The sequence below is a fragment of the Phalacrocorax aristotelis genome, chromosome 5 (assembly GCF_949628215.1).
Source record: "Phalacrocorax aristotelis chromosome 5, bGulAri2.1, whole genome shotgun sequence".
Taxonomy (NCBI): Eukaryota; Metazoa; Chordata; class Aves; order Suliformes; family Phalacrocoracidae; genus Phalacrocorax; species Phalacrocorax aristotelis.
This window is the reverse complement of record NC_134280.1, coordinates 26,945,620-26,963,827: the sequence shown is the minus strand read 5'-3', so window position 1 is coordinate 26,963,827 and position 18,208 is coordinate 26,945,620. Positions and strand designations below refer to the sequence as shown.

The 18,208-nt window shown below is 36.4% G+C and overlaps 1 protein-coding gene across 24 annotated transcripts in view; it reads left to right on the top strand.

Moving 5' to 3' along the window:
- The window catches only part of SESTD1 (SEC14 and spectrin domain containing 1), a 60,912-nt gene extending 43,922 nt beyond the window's left edge, over window positions 1-16,990 (top strand). For 22 of the 24 annotated variants that reach the window (XM_075093626.1, XM_075093619.1, XM_075093609.1 and 19 more), the window contains 9 exons: window positions 920-1,042; window positions 4,493-4,687; window positions 5,385-5,499; window positions 6,624-6,783; window positions 9,386-9,467; window positions 9,783-9,905; window positions 11,172-11,363; window positions 13,761-13,882; window positions 16,242-16,990. In XM_075093626.1, coding sequence (XP_074949727.1) covers window positions 920-1,042; window positions 4,493-4,687; window positions 5,385-5,499; window positions 6,624-6,783; window positions 9,386-9,467; window positions 9,783-9,905; window positions 11,172-11,363; window positions 13,761-13,882; window positions 16,242-16,371 — 1,242 coding nt within the window. In that variant the 3' untranslated portion in view covers window positions 16,372-16,990. Of the gene's footprint in view, window positions 1-919; window positions 1,043-4,492; window positions 4,688-5,384; window positions 5,500-6,623; window positions 6,784-9,385; window positions 9,468-9,782; window positions 9,906-11,171; window positions 11,364-13,255; window positions 13,393-13,760; window positions 13,883-16,241 lie in introns of those variants that run through there. The other 2 variants (XM_075093630.1, XM_075093629.1) reach the window with 1 other exon arrangement.
- The last annotated feature ends 1,218 nt before the right edge of the window (window positions 16,991-18,208 follow it).

Sequence of the window (18,208 nt, the reverse complement as noted above, 5' to 3'; positions counted from 1 at the left end):
GAAAAGTCACGTTAAAGAGAGAAAGCTGGCTTCCTATGCTTTTTTTATTTATGTTCAGAATGTGGGGGGTATTCCTGCATTTCCTCATTTCAGAACTCCAATAGTGACTTTTGCACTAGGTTTCATCAGGGCTGTCTGTTTTCTAGATGTTTAAAAACTTATCATAAAATTTTGCCATAGATATCAGCAGATAATTCAAATGTGTATAAGAAACCAAAATTTTACATACTCTGATTTGCCTTGAATAATATCAACATCAAATTAAATAGTTTCAGAATAATAATAGAAACCATTACTGTAGTCCAAAACTGTGTTGCCATGACCCTGCAAAGATTTCTGCAAAGGCAGATTCAGGGGGTACAGCCATTCAGACTCCGTAAGAGGCTTCTGTTATTTGAATAGAGCAACTTGAAAAGATGTAAGTATATGAAATACTAAATTGTTGTGTAAATCTAATTTTGGAATGAGTACATATCCTGTACTTGAGTGCTAATATATTCAACAAAATAAGGAGAAAGCTTTCAGGTGTGAGGATGAATATAGCTGTACATTGTAATTCACTTGTTCAGACAAGAATTTTTATTGCCTATGAGGTCCATCATCTAGAAAATTGTGGTTTAAGCTCTCTTATTGACAGAGATAGAAATGACAAAGTAGGTATGTAACAAATCTTTTGCTAGCTGCCACCTGCTTTCATGGAGCTGACAGGCTAAGGTTAATGAAAAGTGTTTTCTACTTAATGCTTTTGAAGATATGAATGGATTCAACAAGAAGACTTCTACAGATTCTAAAAAGATTTTTTTTCATAAACGTATACTTACTTTGAAATATTTCTGCTTATGTTACATAATTCTTTTTATACCACTTTTCTTGCTACTGATTTGCTACTTTATTTTTGTCATTTTTATCTTATTGACAGGTAGTCAATTGGCTTGAAGGACCTGGATCAGAACAGCTCAGAACCCAGTGGGGAATAGGTGATTCAATTAGAGCTTCACAAGCTTTGCAACAGAAACATGAAGAGATTGAGAGTCAGCACAGTGTAAGACTTCCCATACCCTTTTCAAGTAGCAAAATAATTCTAAGTACTTGCAGTTATGAGCAATGTGTTTTGATTAGAGTATCTAGGAATTTTGCATAGTGCATGATTTTATGGGTTACAGAGGAAAGTACCTGAGCACTTTAAGAACTTAATATGGTCATTATGTGTACACATTATTTTGTCTTCCACTGTAGAAAAATAGACTTCTAGCTTTGATTTTTTTTTGCTTTTATTTTTATTATGTTACAGGGGTTCTAATATTTTCATGTTGAGAGGAGGAGTAAATTTCCTTCTTCCTCACTGCCAAAAGGGCTGAGAAGTCCTGTACTTCTCAGGTGAATGTGTTTAGTATTTTCATCTTTATTAAACTACATTTACTAGTAGCTGAAACTGGCTTAATGCTTTCACTGATCAAGGCTTAAGATATAGTTTATATTCATAATGAAATCTTGCAGAGACTGTTTTGTAACTGTACTGACTTGATGCCTTTGCTTCTAATTTTGAAGTTTTATTAAGGTTCAGTAGAATTTTGTTTTCATTGGATGATTAATTACAATTGGCATATGAATACTTGGTGTTCCTAAAGGAACAAAGTTGCTCACAGTGCTTTTCCTCTTTCTGTCTTTCATTGATGTAGACATTGACAATTCTTGGACTTTTCCTAAGTCCCTTTGTAGTCATGGCAAAGTGGTTAGTTGCTGTTTTATAATTTTTCTGACGTAAGTTGGGGGGGGATGACACGGACACAATGACGACGACAAACCACAGCAAAACGAAAAACAACAACAAAAAAACCCCACAACAAAAAAACTCCACAAAAAACCCCAAAAACCCCAACCCAAACCTTTATTTGGAAGCCTGTGCCCTAGACTACACTGGTTCTATTGACTACATCTCTGGGTACGGTTTCCTTGCTCATATGGAGAAGTGTGTTTGTGTGTTTTGGTCACGTGAATCCCATGTCATTCCTCTAAGCTCTTCAAGCAATGTTCTACTCTGAAAACCAGTACCTTCTGAAGTATCAAACATCTTACAGTTAAAATCCTAATTGGAAAGAAAAGACAAACCAACCTGCTTGCTTCATTGACAAAAATAATTCTTAATATGTTTCAGTCATATTAGCACTTCAAACTGAAAAGAGAAAACAAGAGTGAAAATACTTTGTTCTTACTTGGATATCTAGAGCAGAGAACTATGCTTTAGCTGGGGCTAAATACAGTCCTTGAAATCATTGAAATCCTGCCAGAGTTTGCAGGCTGGTATACAGTTTGCTCATCACTAAAGCACTGACAAGATGGAATGCTGCTTGGTTCTCAGGAGCTGGCTGGAGTTTGTAGAAACAACAGTCAGAAAAATTATTTTAAATTTTATACTAAAAGAAGTAATTGGGAAGCCACTGGCCTACCTTAAATTTAGATGCCTGTTTATAAATTCAAAACATTTTTGGACAACAGCACTGGAAAAAGTGCTTTGCCTTTTCCTTTTATTTTTAAACGTCTCATAATACTACTTCTCTTTCATTATTTTCCTATTACTATTTCTGAAACTATTTTTTTCTCCTAATAATTGAAGTGACAGCTTGTACACTTGCTTTCTCTCATCTTCTATTTATTGTTTATTATATTATTTCTATTTTGAAGATACTTGCAAAAACATTTGATTTGTCTTAAAGATGGGCGCTTTCATTTCAGAGTAAATTGAAGTAAAATAATTTTCTTAGGGTGTTTTTTTGTTCTGGTTTGTTTCTTGTTTGTTTTTTTTGGGCGGGGTTTCTTATTTGTTTTCTTTGGGCAGTAGGTTATTTTGGGTTTTCGTTTTCTGACTGTTTTATTCATGAGCAATATACTGCAGCTGTTATGTTTGAGTAAATGTTCGCCTTTTCTCCATCATTTTGAGCTGTCACAGCTGTGCCTAACCTTCCCCTATAGAAAGGATCAGAAATACACTTTTTGTATCTGTTTTGCCAGTCTCTTAATTTCATTCATAGCTTGACCAAAATCAATTACTGTGACTATTTTACTTACTTCTAATGCTAAAAATAGAAACTAAAAAATTATTAATCTAGATTTTTGTGTTTGGCTTCTCATATTGTAGTTGACTTGTCCCACTCAATAAGCTTGATTTGTATGTTCAGTGTCTAAAGGTAATAACAAGAGTTATGATGTGTAAACTGAGTTTATTGAACGTATATACCTATAGTATGTGTGTGACAATGGAAGGTGTTTCCATACATCATCTTAGTTGCCCCTTTTGGGGTAGGTGAGAGACTTATTCTGCTCTTAAATTTTTGGCTGATTGCTAATTTAACTTTTCATTACTTTTTTTTTTCTCTCCTTGCATCTTTTCATACTCTGTTTCTTCCTGTGAGCAGATGGTAGAGGCGTCTTTGGGTAAAAAGAAAAAAAATTTTCAGAATATGGATATTTACTCTCTATATTTTGCATGCTTTGTAAATAAATTGTGCAAAAGCTGAAGGCATCATTTAAAAAATTGCAAACATCCCAATAGGAGTGTGACAAGAATACTAATTAAATCAGATGTTTTAGGCCAATAGATGGTGCTATTCCATAGCATTAGAAATACATAGGGCATTTGAAGGTCACTTTACTGTAGGCCAAAATAAAAGCTGTGGAGCAAACATGTTTTGCTTTACAGGCATCTCAATCATGCAAGATGTGAATGTGATCTTGATGTATCAAGTCACTTTTAAATGTCCCGAAATTGTTAAGTGTTTGAACTATTTTCTTTTGCAAATATACCAGGACCACAACATAACTAACCCCTACGTATGTATTCAGTAATCAAAGCATATGGAAAAACAAATCTACACAATTTGAATTGAGTAGTGTAAAGCTTTCCTTAAATAAGAAAAAAGGATCATTCTGAAGTTTCTGTACATGGATACTCTGTTTTATTCAGAAGATAGAGATAACTTCCACTTTGTCATTGGTAGTATTTATTTCTGAATGTTTTAAGGAAACTATTGCGGGTTTCAGTCTCATAACTGAAAGTAACACCTAGATAGTCTTATGAACAGCTCTTTTGTAATAGCTTACCACTTGCCAAAAGGTCTTTTGTTTCAGTAGAGCACTGTAGACATGTAAGCATTAGAATTTTCTTTTTTTTAAATGGAATTCCTCTGTTGGTTCAGTAAAAGAAGTTTGAGTGGGAGTTTGTGATGGGAGCTAGTAGCCACACCGTGTAAGTTACCCATCTTTCTGCACCATGTTTTTTATACTACAGTACACATATTAAAATATACCTAGCGCTTTTTGGGTTGATTTGAAATTAGGAACGTGTTTTCCTCTTGTGTGAGTTTTCATAATTATTGTTTAAGCTGTAAAGTTCCCTTTTAATCTGATTATTGATTAGTCTGTGGTTAGATGTATTCCATTTTAAGAGAAATAGAATTGTTTGGTATTTTAATGCTTGATTATCTTGTGTTTGTAGGAGTGGTTTGCTGTTTATGTTGAGCTTAATCAGCAGATAGCAGCCCTTCTAAATGCAGGGGATGAGGAGGATCTTGTGGAATTGAAAGCGCTGCAGCAACAGCTGAGTGATGTGTGTTATCGACAGGCCAGTCAGCTGGAATTCAGACAGAATCTATTACAAGCAGCACTTGAATTCCACAGTGTTGCCCAGGATGTAAGTTTTTCTTTTTGACTTTTCACAGGCTCACCTGTCAATATATTATTGCCTTAGTATTATAAATGTTGAATACACTGGAAAAAATTTGGGGGGAGGAGGTGGGGAATAAAATGTCACTTGGAAAATATGGTCAGTCTTCACTTATTAAAATTGAAATACTGAGAAGATGGATTTACCCTTTTTCAGGATGAAAGTGCTTTGTAATATGTCTTACATTTCAACAGCATTTGAAATAAAATGGTTACTAGTTAAAGTTGCTTATTCCCCACCCTCTTGTATGGGTGGTTTTTGTTTGTTTCTTTTTTAATTAGAGGCATATGCGTTAACCACAATTTGGTGTAGTTTTCATAGTTTCTTTTTTAAATTGTCATTTAATCCTTTCCTATACTTGTCTAAAAAACTGCCAACAAACAAATGGAGAAAAAAAAAAAAACCAAAGAAACACCCCCACCTCCCCCCCACAAACCCTGCCTCAAAAAAGCCCCTTCCCCCACCTCTGCCCCTATCTAGGGATGTGTGCTCTTGGGATATTATAGGCAGATGGGTCATTTTTCTTTCATCTTGACTTTCATTTCCTATAGATGCAAAGAGAAACTTCTGAAATGACAGATTTCCAAACATTTAGAAAAAGATTGCAGACCCAACCATCTGAAGCTCAAAACTTTTTAAATATCAGTATTTGTTTTTCATTTAGTTGTCTCAGCAATTGGATGGCTTACTAGGAATGTTGTGTGTAGATGTAGCACCAGCAGATGGAGCATCAATTCAACAAACTTTAAAGCTACTGGAAGAGAAATTGAAAAGTGTTGGTAAGCAAAATATTTCTGCATTTCAGACACAAACATTCTAATGAATGCATTACAGGAAAAACTCCAGTAATCCCATCACTCCTTCTAAAAAAAGACAGCAGAAAAAAAAATATACTGATTCCTAGCTAAGTAATGTTCCACCTAATTACCTTTGACTTGCTTATGGTATCTACTGTGTAGTAGTTCTATCTGGGAAAATGATCTGAAAATATTTTCTTTAGGTATTTTACATGTAATATATTTGTTGTATACCATTAACATGCACTTCATCTGTAGACAAGTTTTTTTTTTCCCCCTAATCATCACTCATCTAGTGCTTAGATCTTTTTGTCTTCAGAACTGATGCCCTGATGATTAGGATTGTTATCCCCTCAGTTTTAGAATGCTCATATGGAGTATTTTGCAGTAGTTATGAATGTATATGTTAATAAATGGCACATTTATGGTTGCTACACTGTCAAGCATATAAAATGGAATATTTCAGTTGGAAGGGACCTACAAGGATTATCTAGTCCAACATGTTGCGGGAGAAAGAGCTTTGGAGCAAAATCATATATGGTAGAAGCAGTTATGATTTGGAATATGTTTGATGCATAAACTAGATATTCCTTTGGGAAACAGATAGTAGATCTGCCAGATAATAGACGTAGCAGCAGATTCTAAGGGTTGATAGATTTTTCTGTACTGAAATACATCAGCCGTATCGGATGTACTATAAAGTAGTAATTTCTGCCAGCCATGGAAGAACATTTAGGCTACAACTGCTTAGCAGTGATAAATATTGTAGGCATTGTGCAACTGTGTGGATGAAAGACATTAATTAGCTATTTATATGCTGAAAGTTAAGACTCACTGTCAGCTTTCATTCCTTTTGTTATCTGCTAGGTCATAAAATAGCAAAGCTGTAGCTCATTGTTAATATGGACCAATGTTCACTCAAACTTAAAAGTTGGAAAGGGTAGTGAAGGACAGATAGTAATGTCCTCTTCGCTTTCCAGCCTTCCATTCCAGATTCTGTTGCATTTTGTATCTCTCCTTTGGCTGGGGCAGGAGGAACCAAAACCCCAAATTTATAAGTGTGGCCATTGACTTTTTTCTTTCTCTTTTTCTTTTTTTTTCTTCAGACTTAGGCTTGCAAGGCTTGCGTGAGAAAGGTCAAAGTCTTCTTGATCAGATATCTAATCAGGCATCTTGGGCCTATGGAAAAGATGTGACCATTGAAAACAAAGAAAATGTGGACCATATCCAAGGAGTGATGGAAGATATGCAGCTTAGGAAACAAAGGTAATAACAACAGTTCTAGTCATTAAGATTTTTTTTGTGGTGATAGGTCACACACACGCACAGAGGAAAAAAAAACCCCATATATATAGATGAGACCATTTTGCTTTGCCTTCAGTTAAAGGATGTAATACAACTGTGATTTATATTTGTGATATGTTTAAATGGGACAGAAGCTTTCCTGTCTAATCTGTTGTAGTATATTCCTACATCCAAGCACCTTTTGTATTTTGATACTGGATGGAGTTATTTGAGTGCTTTCCTGTACTTGAAAATGCTCAGAAATTATACATTCCATTTATATGGACTTCTGGAATGGATGCAAAAGGCATTTTTTACGTTAGCAGTTTGAGATGGAAGGTGTGCTAAGGCTGTAGTAGTGATGATGGCTCTAAAATTATGTGTTAATTATGTACAGACTTGTTTATCCTCTTTTTTTCACAAGCTCTACTCTTTGAGCTTGGTATTTTCACTCCTGAAGATGATAAGAAAGAAGAGCTGGTGTCAGGTGGACAGGGTATAAAATGGAGTCACAGAGTTCGGTTTTCAAAATATGGGTTTTTTTGTGAGTTTTGTAAAAAGATAGGGTGGGGAATGAAGTTGTGGTAGGGAAAAATACTGGAGAGTTGAATATGCAAGAAGGGTGGATTTTGCCATTGCTCTCTTCTTCCAAGCCCTATTGATTATGTGTTTTTTTTTTAAAGGTTTAGTAGTACTGGATTGGCTATGGTAGTGCATTTTTCTACTCAACTGTGTGAAAGAATCAGATGTTGCTCTTTACTGCTGGAACCCCTGAGACAATAAAGTACTCTCCATAGAAAGTGCCTGAAATTTGATGGCAATGGCTGAATGAAGAGGTGCCTCTAGGGAACAACAAGGTCTAATGAGTATGAAGTTGCTCATTTTGGGAATTAATTCTACCACCCACAAATTGTTTTCTTAGGGAGCTTAGTGTAGGAAATCATGTGTTTTGATAGCATTAAGAGAAGGTGTTTTAACTATGTCCTCTGAATCCTATTTACTTGAGTAGCACAACAAACTGTTTAGAGGGCCAACTGCAGAGAGCTATAGATGACCACGTGTTACTGTGCCATAAAATGGCAGCTGGAATTCAGTACTGAGAAGAGAAATGCACATGGGAGAAGGGAAAACTTATATATGTAGTAATGGAGTCTGAACCAGCTGTTAACTTGAAGCTAAGCATTTTAAAACTTTGAGCATTAAAGCAATTTTTGCAAATCATGGCTCAGAAGCAAGTAGAATGCTACGGATTATTAGGAAAGGAATAGAAAATTAGAAAGCAAATGTTATTATGTCACTGTATAGATTTGTAGTCCATTTGTGTTTTAAGTGTTATGCAGTTCTGGTCCCTGTTCTCAGAAGGGATATAGAATTGTGGGAAGTCAATAAGAGGATCAAAAAGTCAATAAAATGTTCAGACAAAGTTATGAAGCAGCTTCCAGGTGATGAATGAATAAACAAGGTTCTTTAGCCTGGACAAGAGACAAAAAAGTATAAGGACTACTCTCTCTCAGTAGCATTTAATAGTAATCTTTGTGACACTTTTTTTTCCTCCCCAAATCTATTGAATGTTCCTCATTTATATACATTTGTAGTATAATATTTATTTTTTAGGGCATTTTGCTGCTGTAGTTATGCTTTTAGAACCCATAAACTGTGTTCCTGCATTATCAGATCAACAAATTTCCTTTCTGTAAACATCACAGCACTACAGGACATGTAACAAAACGCAGCATGCTAATGATTGTTCTTTGGAAGTGCTTATGTTTGCAACCAGTGTGAAAAAACAGATACATGCATACAGTCTTCTGCAGTCACTTATAGTGCTGTTGTTGACACTAGTAATTCCATTTGCACTGGACAGGAGTCTGAATCTTGCCATCTACTTAGTAGGCTCTGAAATTGAAGTGGAAAGGTCATTCTCCTAAACACATTAGCTTAGCTCTCACTGTGGAAAGAAACACACTTTTAATATTTTTTTTTTTTAATTCTGACTATAGAAAGAAGTGCAAAATGTGCTTAATTCAGAACAAGAGGATTAGAATTAGATTTTATATGAATGAGATCTTAAAATCTTTTCTGACAAAAATGGAAAGATGTATTAACATCTTTTAAACAGTCCTCATTTTATTCACCAAGAAAATTTTCCCACCAGCTCACAGTACAATTCAGAATTATGTGAGGTTTCAGCCAGCTTTCACCTAGACTTCAGTAGGAGAAAGTCTGTCTTAGCTAGTCTGTGTGGTCTTCAAATCTCACCAGTTGGAACAAGTTAGGGAACATGCAATGCAGCAGGAAGGCCTTGTAGCTACTGCTGGTGTTGCTATCGAAAGCATAGCCATATACGGAGTCTTGAGGATCATGATTTCAGTGGGTTCTAGTGCTCAGTTCCATCTACTGCACATTTCTTATTGTTATGCAAGGGGTGGCATATTTTGGCCAGCTTAACAGCCCAAAAATGCTTTAATCACCTTTTCATGAACACTTGCATCTTAATGTTGCTGACTGAAAACACTGCTGTCAAACTCAGTGTATTGTGTCTCCTCGGCATGTGTTGGTGAGTCTGTCTGTGCTACTGTTTAAGGTGTGAGGATATGGTGGACGTGCGGCGACTGAAGATGCTTCAGATGGTACAGTTATTTAAATGTGAAGAGGATGCTGCTCAGGTATGGAAATGCCTATGGAACTTCGTCATTCTGGTCTTTGTAGTCCACTGGCTAAACTTATAGGGGTTGATAGTTGTACAGTATTTTTGTCACTTTCAAATGTAGTTTTATTTAGTGAATTTGTACGGTGAAAATCAAGCATATAGCAATGACTGAAAATAGTGTATTTGGTGATTGCAGGCATGATCTACCAGTTAAATATCTCCGCTTTTTTCCATATCAGAATAATATGCTAGGACTGAAGTTTACTTTACCCTTCTGGATTAATTTCCTTTCAATTTGCTATTTTTTATTCTTTTAAATTCTGTTTTAAAGGCAGTAGAATGGTTAAGTGAACTGCTGGATGCTCTGCTGAAGACACACATCCGGTTGGGAGATGATGCTCAAGAAACAAAAGTTTTACTGGAGAAACACCGAAAATTTGTTGATGTTGCACAGGTGAAATTAATTACTTTTTATCAATATGGGTTTTGTACATGTTCAGAAGATCTAAATAGAACTGGTACCTGTATGGACAATCATGGAACAGCTGTTACTAGTCTTAATGGTTTGCCTCAGTGCTTGAATGAAGAAATCAAGATTGCTAGAATTGGTGATGAGCCTAACGAGATTTTGAAGTTCCATCAACAATAGCGACCCTGCAGTTTACTACCTTAGTTTTTTTCTGCTTCACATAGGCAATGCAAACCACAAAACTTAAAGTTCACGTTGACTTGCTTTAAAAGGTGTGCATTTCAAACAGTCTTTATAATGGCTTTTGAAGGACTGCAATCAAAATACTTGAAATATGCATGAGCCACTTGGTTTCAGTCTATTTTGTGCTGTACTTCATGGAATAGAGCCTGTCTTTCTACTGGTTTTCCAGATAGAGTTGACTCTTGGTGTATAATGGTCCTGCTCGCACAAGGAGTTTTGGCACCAGCAGAGTTAGTGGTTGAACAGAACTGACAGCTTTAATTCTTGACTGTAGCAGCCAGCTACAGTCCTGCTGTACAGAATCCTGCTGTATGAGAGTGTCTACTTACATTCATTGAAGCCATAGGGCACGTTTGCACACCAGTTTGCAAATCTTGAATAAGCAAACAGATGCCGGGTACCTGTGAAAGAATTTCACCAACGAATAAAAAGTGTACAAGCTGGACCTTTTTGGATGCTTTTTTCAGATGTATACTGCTTTTTAGGAATGTCTAATTCAGATTTGCCAATTAACAGATGTGATATTCTCAAATTGCACCTGTTACACTGGAACTGATTTCTCTCTTGATGAATTAGAACTGATGATGACAGGAGGGGTAGCTTGCTGTTATAATGATGTGCCACAATGCACCTGGATGCTGGGTGACCACAAACATGGTGACAGTTAAGTCAGTGAGACAGTCATCTTGGCAGTAGATATCAAGTTCCCTTTGTAAGATCCAAGCAGCTATTTGGTATTTTCAGGAAGCTATGTTCTTTTGCCAGTATAAATGTTAGACAACAGGATTTTTATTGTTGTTTTTTAAAGAGCAAAAGCACTGCTTGGTAGTTACCATTTTATAAATACTTCAGCAGTGCTCTCTAGTAGACCAGATTAGTTCCATATACTTCGTGGACCTAAACTGAGGAGGCGTCATAACCTTTGTCTGCTGTTGTTTTGAGATGTTAATTAGCTCCTAAGTTAAATGCCGTTTTTATGTGTACTTTCCCATACCATTCAACTTCTAGAGTACTTATGATTATGGGAGACAGTTACTGCAGGCAACTGTTGTCCTGTGCCAGTCCCTGCGATGCACTTCAAGGTCCTCAGGGGACACACTTCCAAGACTGAACAGAGTATGGAAACAGTTTACAATAACTTCTGAAGAAAGAGTGCACCGGCTGGAAACAGCTGTTGCCTTTCATTCAAGTGCTGAAAAGGTGAGTGTTGTGTTTCCTAAGAAAAAAAATTTCTTATTAGAATTTTAGCAAAGAAAATATAAGAAAAATAAAGTTGTCAGTGTATACTTTTTTCCTTTCTAAATTTTTTAAAAAAAAGGCAGAAAAGAATTTAAGCATATCTGTCTAATTGTTAATTTCAATACTTAACGCAATTATTGCTTGCATACCTATATTGGTATAGGGCCTGCCTAACAAAAAGGAGAACAGCAGCTGTGAAGTTCAGGTGCATTGAGCTGGGGCTGGGAAGAATTTTTTTAACTCTTCAGAGACTCTGTTGATCATAAAGCATTTCTTTGTGGCCTTTAGACTGTAATTCTTATAAGCAAGGAACACTTTCTGGTTTGTGTTTTTGTGCAAGGTATAATACAAAGCTATGGGGTCATTTAAGGTCTCTGGAGAGTATTGCCTTTTAAGCTGTGTGCATTTTGAATGTGATATTCTTCTCACAAACTGTAAATGAATGAAACCCTCATCAGTTTAATTTTCATGCTTGCGGTATTGCTGTATCTTGTATTTTGCACTTGGAGGGTTTTAGACATGCTTTCTTCAGACTCTGCCTTGGTATGGTTTTCAAACTCCTGTAACCAAGTGTCTCACCACTGTGCCCAGCTGGATGATGCTAGAAGCCACAGAGGGTGATGAGCAATCCACAACTATGTTATCATGGATAGTTGCTATTCAGTAACAGCTTGCTAAGGGCGGAAACGTTGAGAGTTTTCAAATGTCTGAATTCAAGACAATGGCCATTAACATAAATCACAAGAGGTAGGCCCTCTTTGTCCAGGAACCATTCTTTCTGTGAAGTGATACATTTTGGAAGAGCAATTTAGAGCATGTATCTTTAACATTGACAATAGACTGCAGGTAACTGCAAAAAAGCAACAACCTTGCACATGATAAAAGAATATAAATTCATTCTGTCATTGAAGGAAGGCATGGATGCAAAGGTGATTCACGTGCTCCTTGCTTGTATTAGTTTCTGGTTTGTGTTAATAGAAGATCCTTCAAATCTGTAGGTATTGTGAGTTGCTGGAAGTTCACAAAAGCAGAAATATATTATCTTATGTTGCCACAGATGGCTCAGATACCAAATTAGAATTCAGTGGTTCATAAACTTCTAAGAGAGTTGTTCTGAGTCGGTATTATGAGCATTCTTTCATTACTGCAGTAGTAAATTGCTATGTTTTTAGGCAATCTTAAGTTTAAAAAATAAATGGATAGCTGAAAAAATATGCTGCTCTTCAAAAACATAGTTCTAGGACTATTGTGACATATTAATGAGTCTGTGAGGAAAATACACTATTAATATTCATGTTACTTTGGAACAAAGTAAGAAGTGGCAGAGGGAGAAGTGGAAGAAAATATAGAACTAAGTGCAAGTATTGGGTCCCAAACCTGTCTGGAAACACTTGTGTTCAGACTGTTTTAATCCTATCTGCTCTGTGCCAGATTTGGATTTTAGTTTTGAAATGGCTTGTAAGGGGCCCTTCGTTTTCATATTTATAGAACAAACTATTTCAGTTGGAAGGGACCAATAATGATCTCTAGGTCAACTGCCTGACCACTTCAGGGCTGACCACATTAAACCATGCTATTAAAGGTATTGTCCAAATGCTTCTTAAACACTGACAGGCTTGGAGCATCGTCCACCTCTCTAGGAATCCTGTTGCGGTGTTTGACCGCCATCTCTGTAGATATTAGGAAGCATTTCTTTAGTGTAAACCTCCTCTGATGCAGCTCTGAATGATTCCCATGTGTCTTATCACTGAATATCAGGGAGGAGAGTTCAGCATCTCCCTCTCTACTTCCCCTTGTTAGGAAGCTGTAGAGTGCAATGAGGTCACCCCTCAGCCTCCTTTTCTCCAAACTAGATGAGCCCAATGTCCTCAGCCACTCCTCACAGGACATGCCTTCCAGTCCTTTCACCAGCTTTGTTGCCCTCCTCTGGATGCATTCAAGGATCTTCACATCCTTCTTAAATTGTGGGGCCCAGAACTGCACACAGTATTCAAGGTGAGGCCGCACCAGTGCTGAATACAGCAGGATAATGGCTTCTTCCATTTTATATGACTGTCTTGATGCAGGTTACTATTTTTATGCATTTTATGTTTGTTGTTGGAATATTGCCTAGCAAGAATATTTTTTCTTCCCTCTTAAAAGTAATGTAAAAGGTAGTATAGTTCAGGGTTTTCATTGTCTATCTATCCTTTCTAGCTTAATTGATGTTTTCCTTTCTTGAATTATGTGAATATTTTAATCACATATAAATGCGCCAGGGAAGATGCTGAAAGAGCATTCACTCTGACAGTTAATGGCACTTAAACTACATGCTATCCCGTGTCTACTTTATTCTGCATTTCCTTTTTTTTTTAACAGATTTTGCAAGAATGTCCAGAGCAGCCTGAAGCTTTTAATGAAATGGAGCAATTTGATGAAATTGAAGCAGTTGGGAAATCGCTGTTGGACAGACTAACAGTGCCTGTAGTTTATCCCGATGGGTATGCAAAATGTTTTTCTAATGCCTGTGGAATCTTCTTTTTGTAAAGTTTCATAATAGTCTCATGTGCAGAAGAACCCTGAAGGCTTATTGCTGAAATTAAAGAGGCAGTGCACTAATACTCATCAAAAATTCTTTCCAATCTTTTCCCAGAAAGCGGGCAGGTCCACTTTCAAACTTTCCAAAGACAATATGCCCACTTTTTCAAAGTATTTTTCACACTCCGTAGTTATTAGGTTTCGCAGTCTTTACACCAGCAAAGTGTGTAGAAGTAACAGAAGAATGACCAGTCCCAATCTCTTCTCCCTGAAAAAAGATACCAGATTTGAATCAGTGTTTTGATCAATTTATTCACAATTCTATCTGAAGTGTCAATCCAGTACATTGAAGATAAATTTACATTTGATTTATTCAGCAAATAAAACGGTACTTCCCATGTGAGTTATTCATACTAATTTACAGTTGATGGCTGTCTTGGGCTACAAAAGCAAATTGAATTTGGCATCCCAACCGTACTAAAACTCAGTTCTCTGTTCAGTAAAATACACTTGTACTTTGTGATGTTGAGCTTGTAGTTAATTTCTTCTACCTGAGTATAACCAAGCCTTGTAACTAGTCTCTGGGTGTGTAGGATCCCACACCATAGTGAATAAGATCTGAAATCAGTATTTTGAATTAAAGGCTGAAACCTTGTGAGATGGTATCAGGCACCTGCATTATGGGTTAGCTGAAGACAATCTGAAAACTACAGCTACAGGAAGCTGGTCATGAAAATCAATCTCCTGTCATCTTATTTCCAAAATATCATGCTCCCGATGCAGGATAGTTTCCTTCAGTAAGGAGTGCTACCCCACGAAGATGGACCCAGGCCTGAACTAGTAGTGATTTTTACTGCCCTTTCAGAAGTGTATTTTGAAAATAGTGGAAGACTTTATAGCTTGGGCAGGGGGAAACACCGCAAGAAGTGTTATGTTTGTTGAAGTATTTTGGTATAACTTTTGTATAGCAGATTTTAGTGACCCTGTAAAAGCAGCATCTGTTATTTATTTTTAAAACCAATGTAATTTGCAGATGGGCTGTTAAAGTAAAAACAAACATTAGAACCTGGGAAAGCTCCCTATGAAAGACGCTTGCCGCACTTTGAGGTCTGAGTCTTAACACAATGCTCCTATAGCCATAGGTATACATACACCTGTACTTTAGGCTGACTGACTCAACCTGCAACATTGTTTCTGACCCCTCTGGCATTTCAGCAGAGTTCTGTGTGTCCTTCTCAAAAATGGGTTCTTAGCTGTCCTAAATCCCAGGATCCCCTGCTCACCGTCCCTAGGCGTTCTACTTTTGAAGCATGTAACCATTTGAAAAGGGTTCACTTATTAGTAGGAATATTTAAGAAATATAGGAACACACAGAATGTCATAAAAAGCGTGGAGGCATTTTCATCACCCTCTTTGCAACTTAGGACTTTTGTCAGTATCTTCTTGGAAGTGCAGGTCACTGTTCCCTGTCCTGCTCATGGCTTCTAATCTGCATCAGGAAAAAAATCTGCCCGTACTGTGGTCCCATGCATAGTTGTGCAGTCTGTTGTCTTTGGAGTTCCCTAGTCAAACTAGACCACTCCTACATGAAATAACTTTTCTGCCTGCTTATGGCTGTCCCCCCACTCTCTGAAGTCCTTTGTTCTACCACTACCATTTCCAGAGACTTCAATGTCTGTGCTTTATAATTAGATTTGATACCTGTTCTTCTGAAACATATATTCTGTTCAAATCCTGCTTTTGCTGACAGCTTGGTTAGTGGTTTCCCTAGCATTGCAGCTTTTCTTTTGTTGTATTTGAATGGGAGAAATCAACTTACGCAGGCGTGTGCTCTTTTTGGTTTGAGATAGATGACAATTCGGCAGCATGTGGCTGACTTCACATACAGAGTCCTGCAATAATGCAGCCATTGTATAGCCTCAGAATTCATGTATAGACAGATTTCCATGATTGTTATAGTACTCAAAACTGCCAGACTGACTTGGTGATAGCCAGAGAACAGTGCTAAAAAGTAGTGTTAGGAAGTATCTAGTTCTGCTTATAGAACAGCGCCTTGCTGTTGAAAGAATCTTCTTTTGGATATAAAAGGACCATTTAGTATTTGTAATAATTTCATCAAGATATCCTGTCAAGTCTCATCACTGAGTCTCCAAAGCCTTTTAAAGGTGGCTTTCAAATTTCAAGAGGAAAGAGTGCCTGTTTTTCTTATCTGCTTTGTGTTTTCTAGTGCCGTTCATGTGTATATTCACACACTGTCTTACTTTTCACTGATAGCTTTTTGTGGTTTTGGGTTTTTTGTTTTGGTTTTGTTTTGTTTTTTAGGTCTGAGCAGTACTTTGGGAGCCCAAGTGATATGGCTTCTGCAGCAGAACACATTAGAGAGAAGATGAAGCTAGTTAGCCTGAAAAAGCAGCAGCTGAGACAACCAGAAGCCACTACCCCAGAGAGCTAATACTGACCCTTGTCTATGAATTCATAATAGGACTTCAGTTTGTAATCCAGCATGTTGTCTGCATATTACAGAATTTGGCATAATATATTAAAATGCATTTCACAGCCGTTAAGTCTCATATTTTTTCAAAGTAAATGTTCTCAGCTTCTTAACACTGTACATCTATCAAGCCATAATTATTTAACATGCTATGAAACCATAGATTCCAAGTATCTTATGAAAAGGAACTGTAAACTTTGCACTGAAATTTGCTGTAAAGCTTTACCTGACCTGTCAGCTGCTGCTTAGATAAACAGCTGATGCAAGCTTTGAATGGTGCTAATGAAAGTGTTAGGAGTTCCATATTATGAAATTGTAGTTCTTTGCTTCCCCCTATGCCCAGGTGATGTAGTAATTTTAGACTGTAGGTAAAGTTCCTGCAGGGTAGGCAGTGGTGACCCTATAATTTTAATTTGAAATATTTAAAAAGAAAATCATTTTTATTGTGCCAGTATGCAACCTGCCCATGAAATCTTTGATATATCAAATTCATTAAACAGATGTTTTCCTATTTGTATTGATAATGTATTAAAAGCTGTTTGTGCTTAATAAAAATCTTGTTTTTAAAATCTAATATAAATTTGTTCTGTCCATATTCCCAAATGTCATTTGTGTTATTCTTGTGATAAATGGTAGTAAAATTCATCACTCCCACAATACCTTTCCACAGTCTGTATAATTTCTCTTATTAAATACTCTTTTAACACACTGTAGCTATAAGGGGAACTACTCTTGAACTATTATTAATAGGAGTGAGAGTCTGGGGTTTTTTTCCTTACTTTTTGATAGTAAGTACATGAAAGTATGGTAGTATGTGCATAAGTCAGTGTTATATTAATAATAGTTCTGTTCCCATGTAAGACTGGTACACATCTCTTGTGCTTTATTTCTTAGTCTTGTTTCCCTTTGAATGGAGGATGTTGAATAATGTGAATATCGCTGGTAGTACCTTTGAGGTTAAAGACTTTCATCTAATGAAAAAATGATTGACATGAAGTTCATAAACAACTTAAAACCATGAGATTAGTAATAAAATTGAATTTATTAAGAGAAGGGAATTGGTTTGAAACAAAATCAGCTGTGTGCGTAATTTGGTTAACTTCAGGATTTAATCTGGATAAATTCAGCATTATATTTACTGGAAGATGGTATGGTATCTGATCATTTTAGAATACTATGTATGAAACAACTCTAGATCTAACATAATCTTATGTTATCTCAATATATTTTGCTTACAGTAAAGATAATGCACTCTTCCTGTGGGAATGGTTATTACTCTGCAGGTTTTCTTGATGGATCTGTCATTTACTTGTGTCTCGGTTTTTTTGGTGTTTTGTTCCCCCCCCCCCCCCCCCCCCCCAATGTTTTCTCCGTAGGAAAGTGATGTGTCAAAGCAATTTCTCTATAAAAATAATAATTCAAAATTAATGGCTTCTCTGTAACTTCATTGATAAAGGTAGGTTTTTTCCCTATCAGGGTATTTTGGCAGAGGAAATCCAATTATTTTCTTATGCATTTGATGCAGGGGTACAATATTACATTAATACTAGTTTAAAATGATCTGAAGTTTCACAGACCTTATTTATAAAGATACTTTTTCACTATAATCTTTTAAAATTTAATTTAGTTGTTCAATTCTGTTTAAAAAAAAAGCTGCTGTTACTATGGCTAGTATTTGGATGAGTTAAATCTATTTAGAGAAAACAAACATGAAAAGTCTACCTATATTTAATATAAAGCACAAACAAAAGTAAATTAAGATTACTGTCGTCAATAAGCACTGTCTCCAATTCTGCAG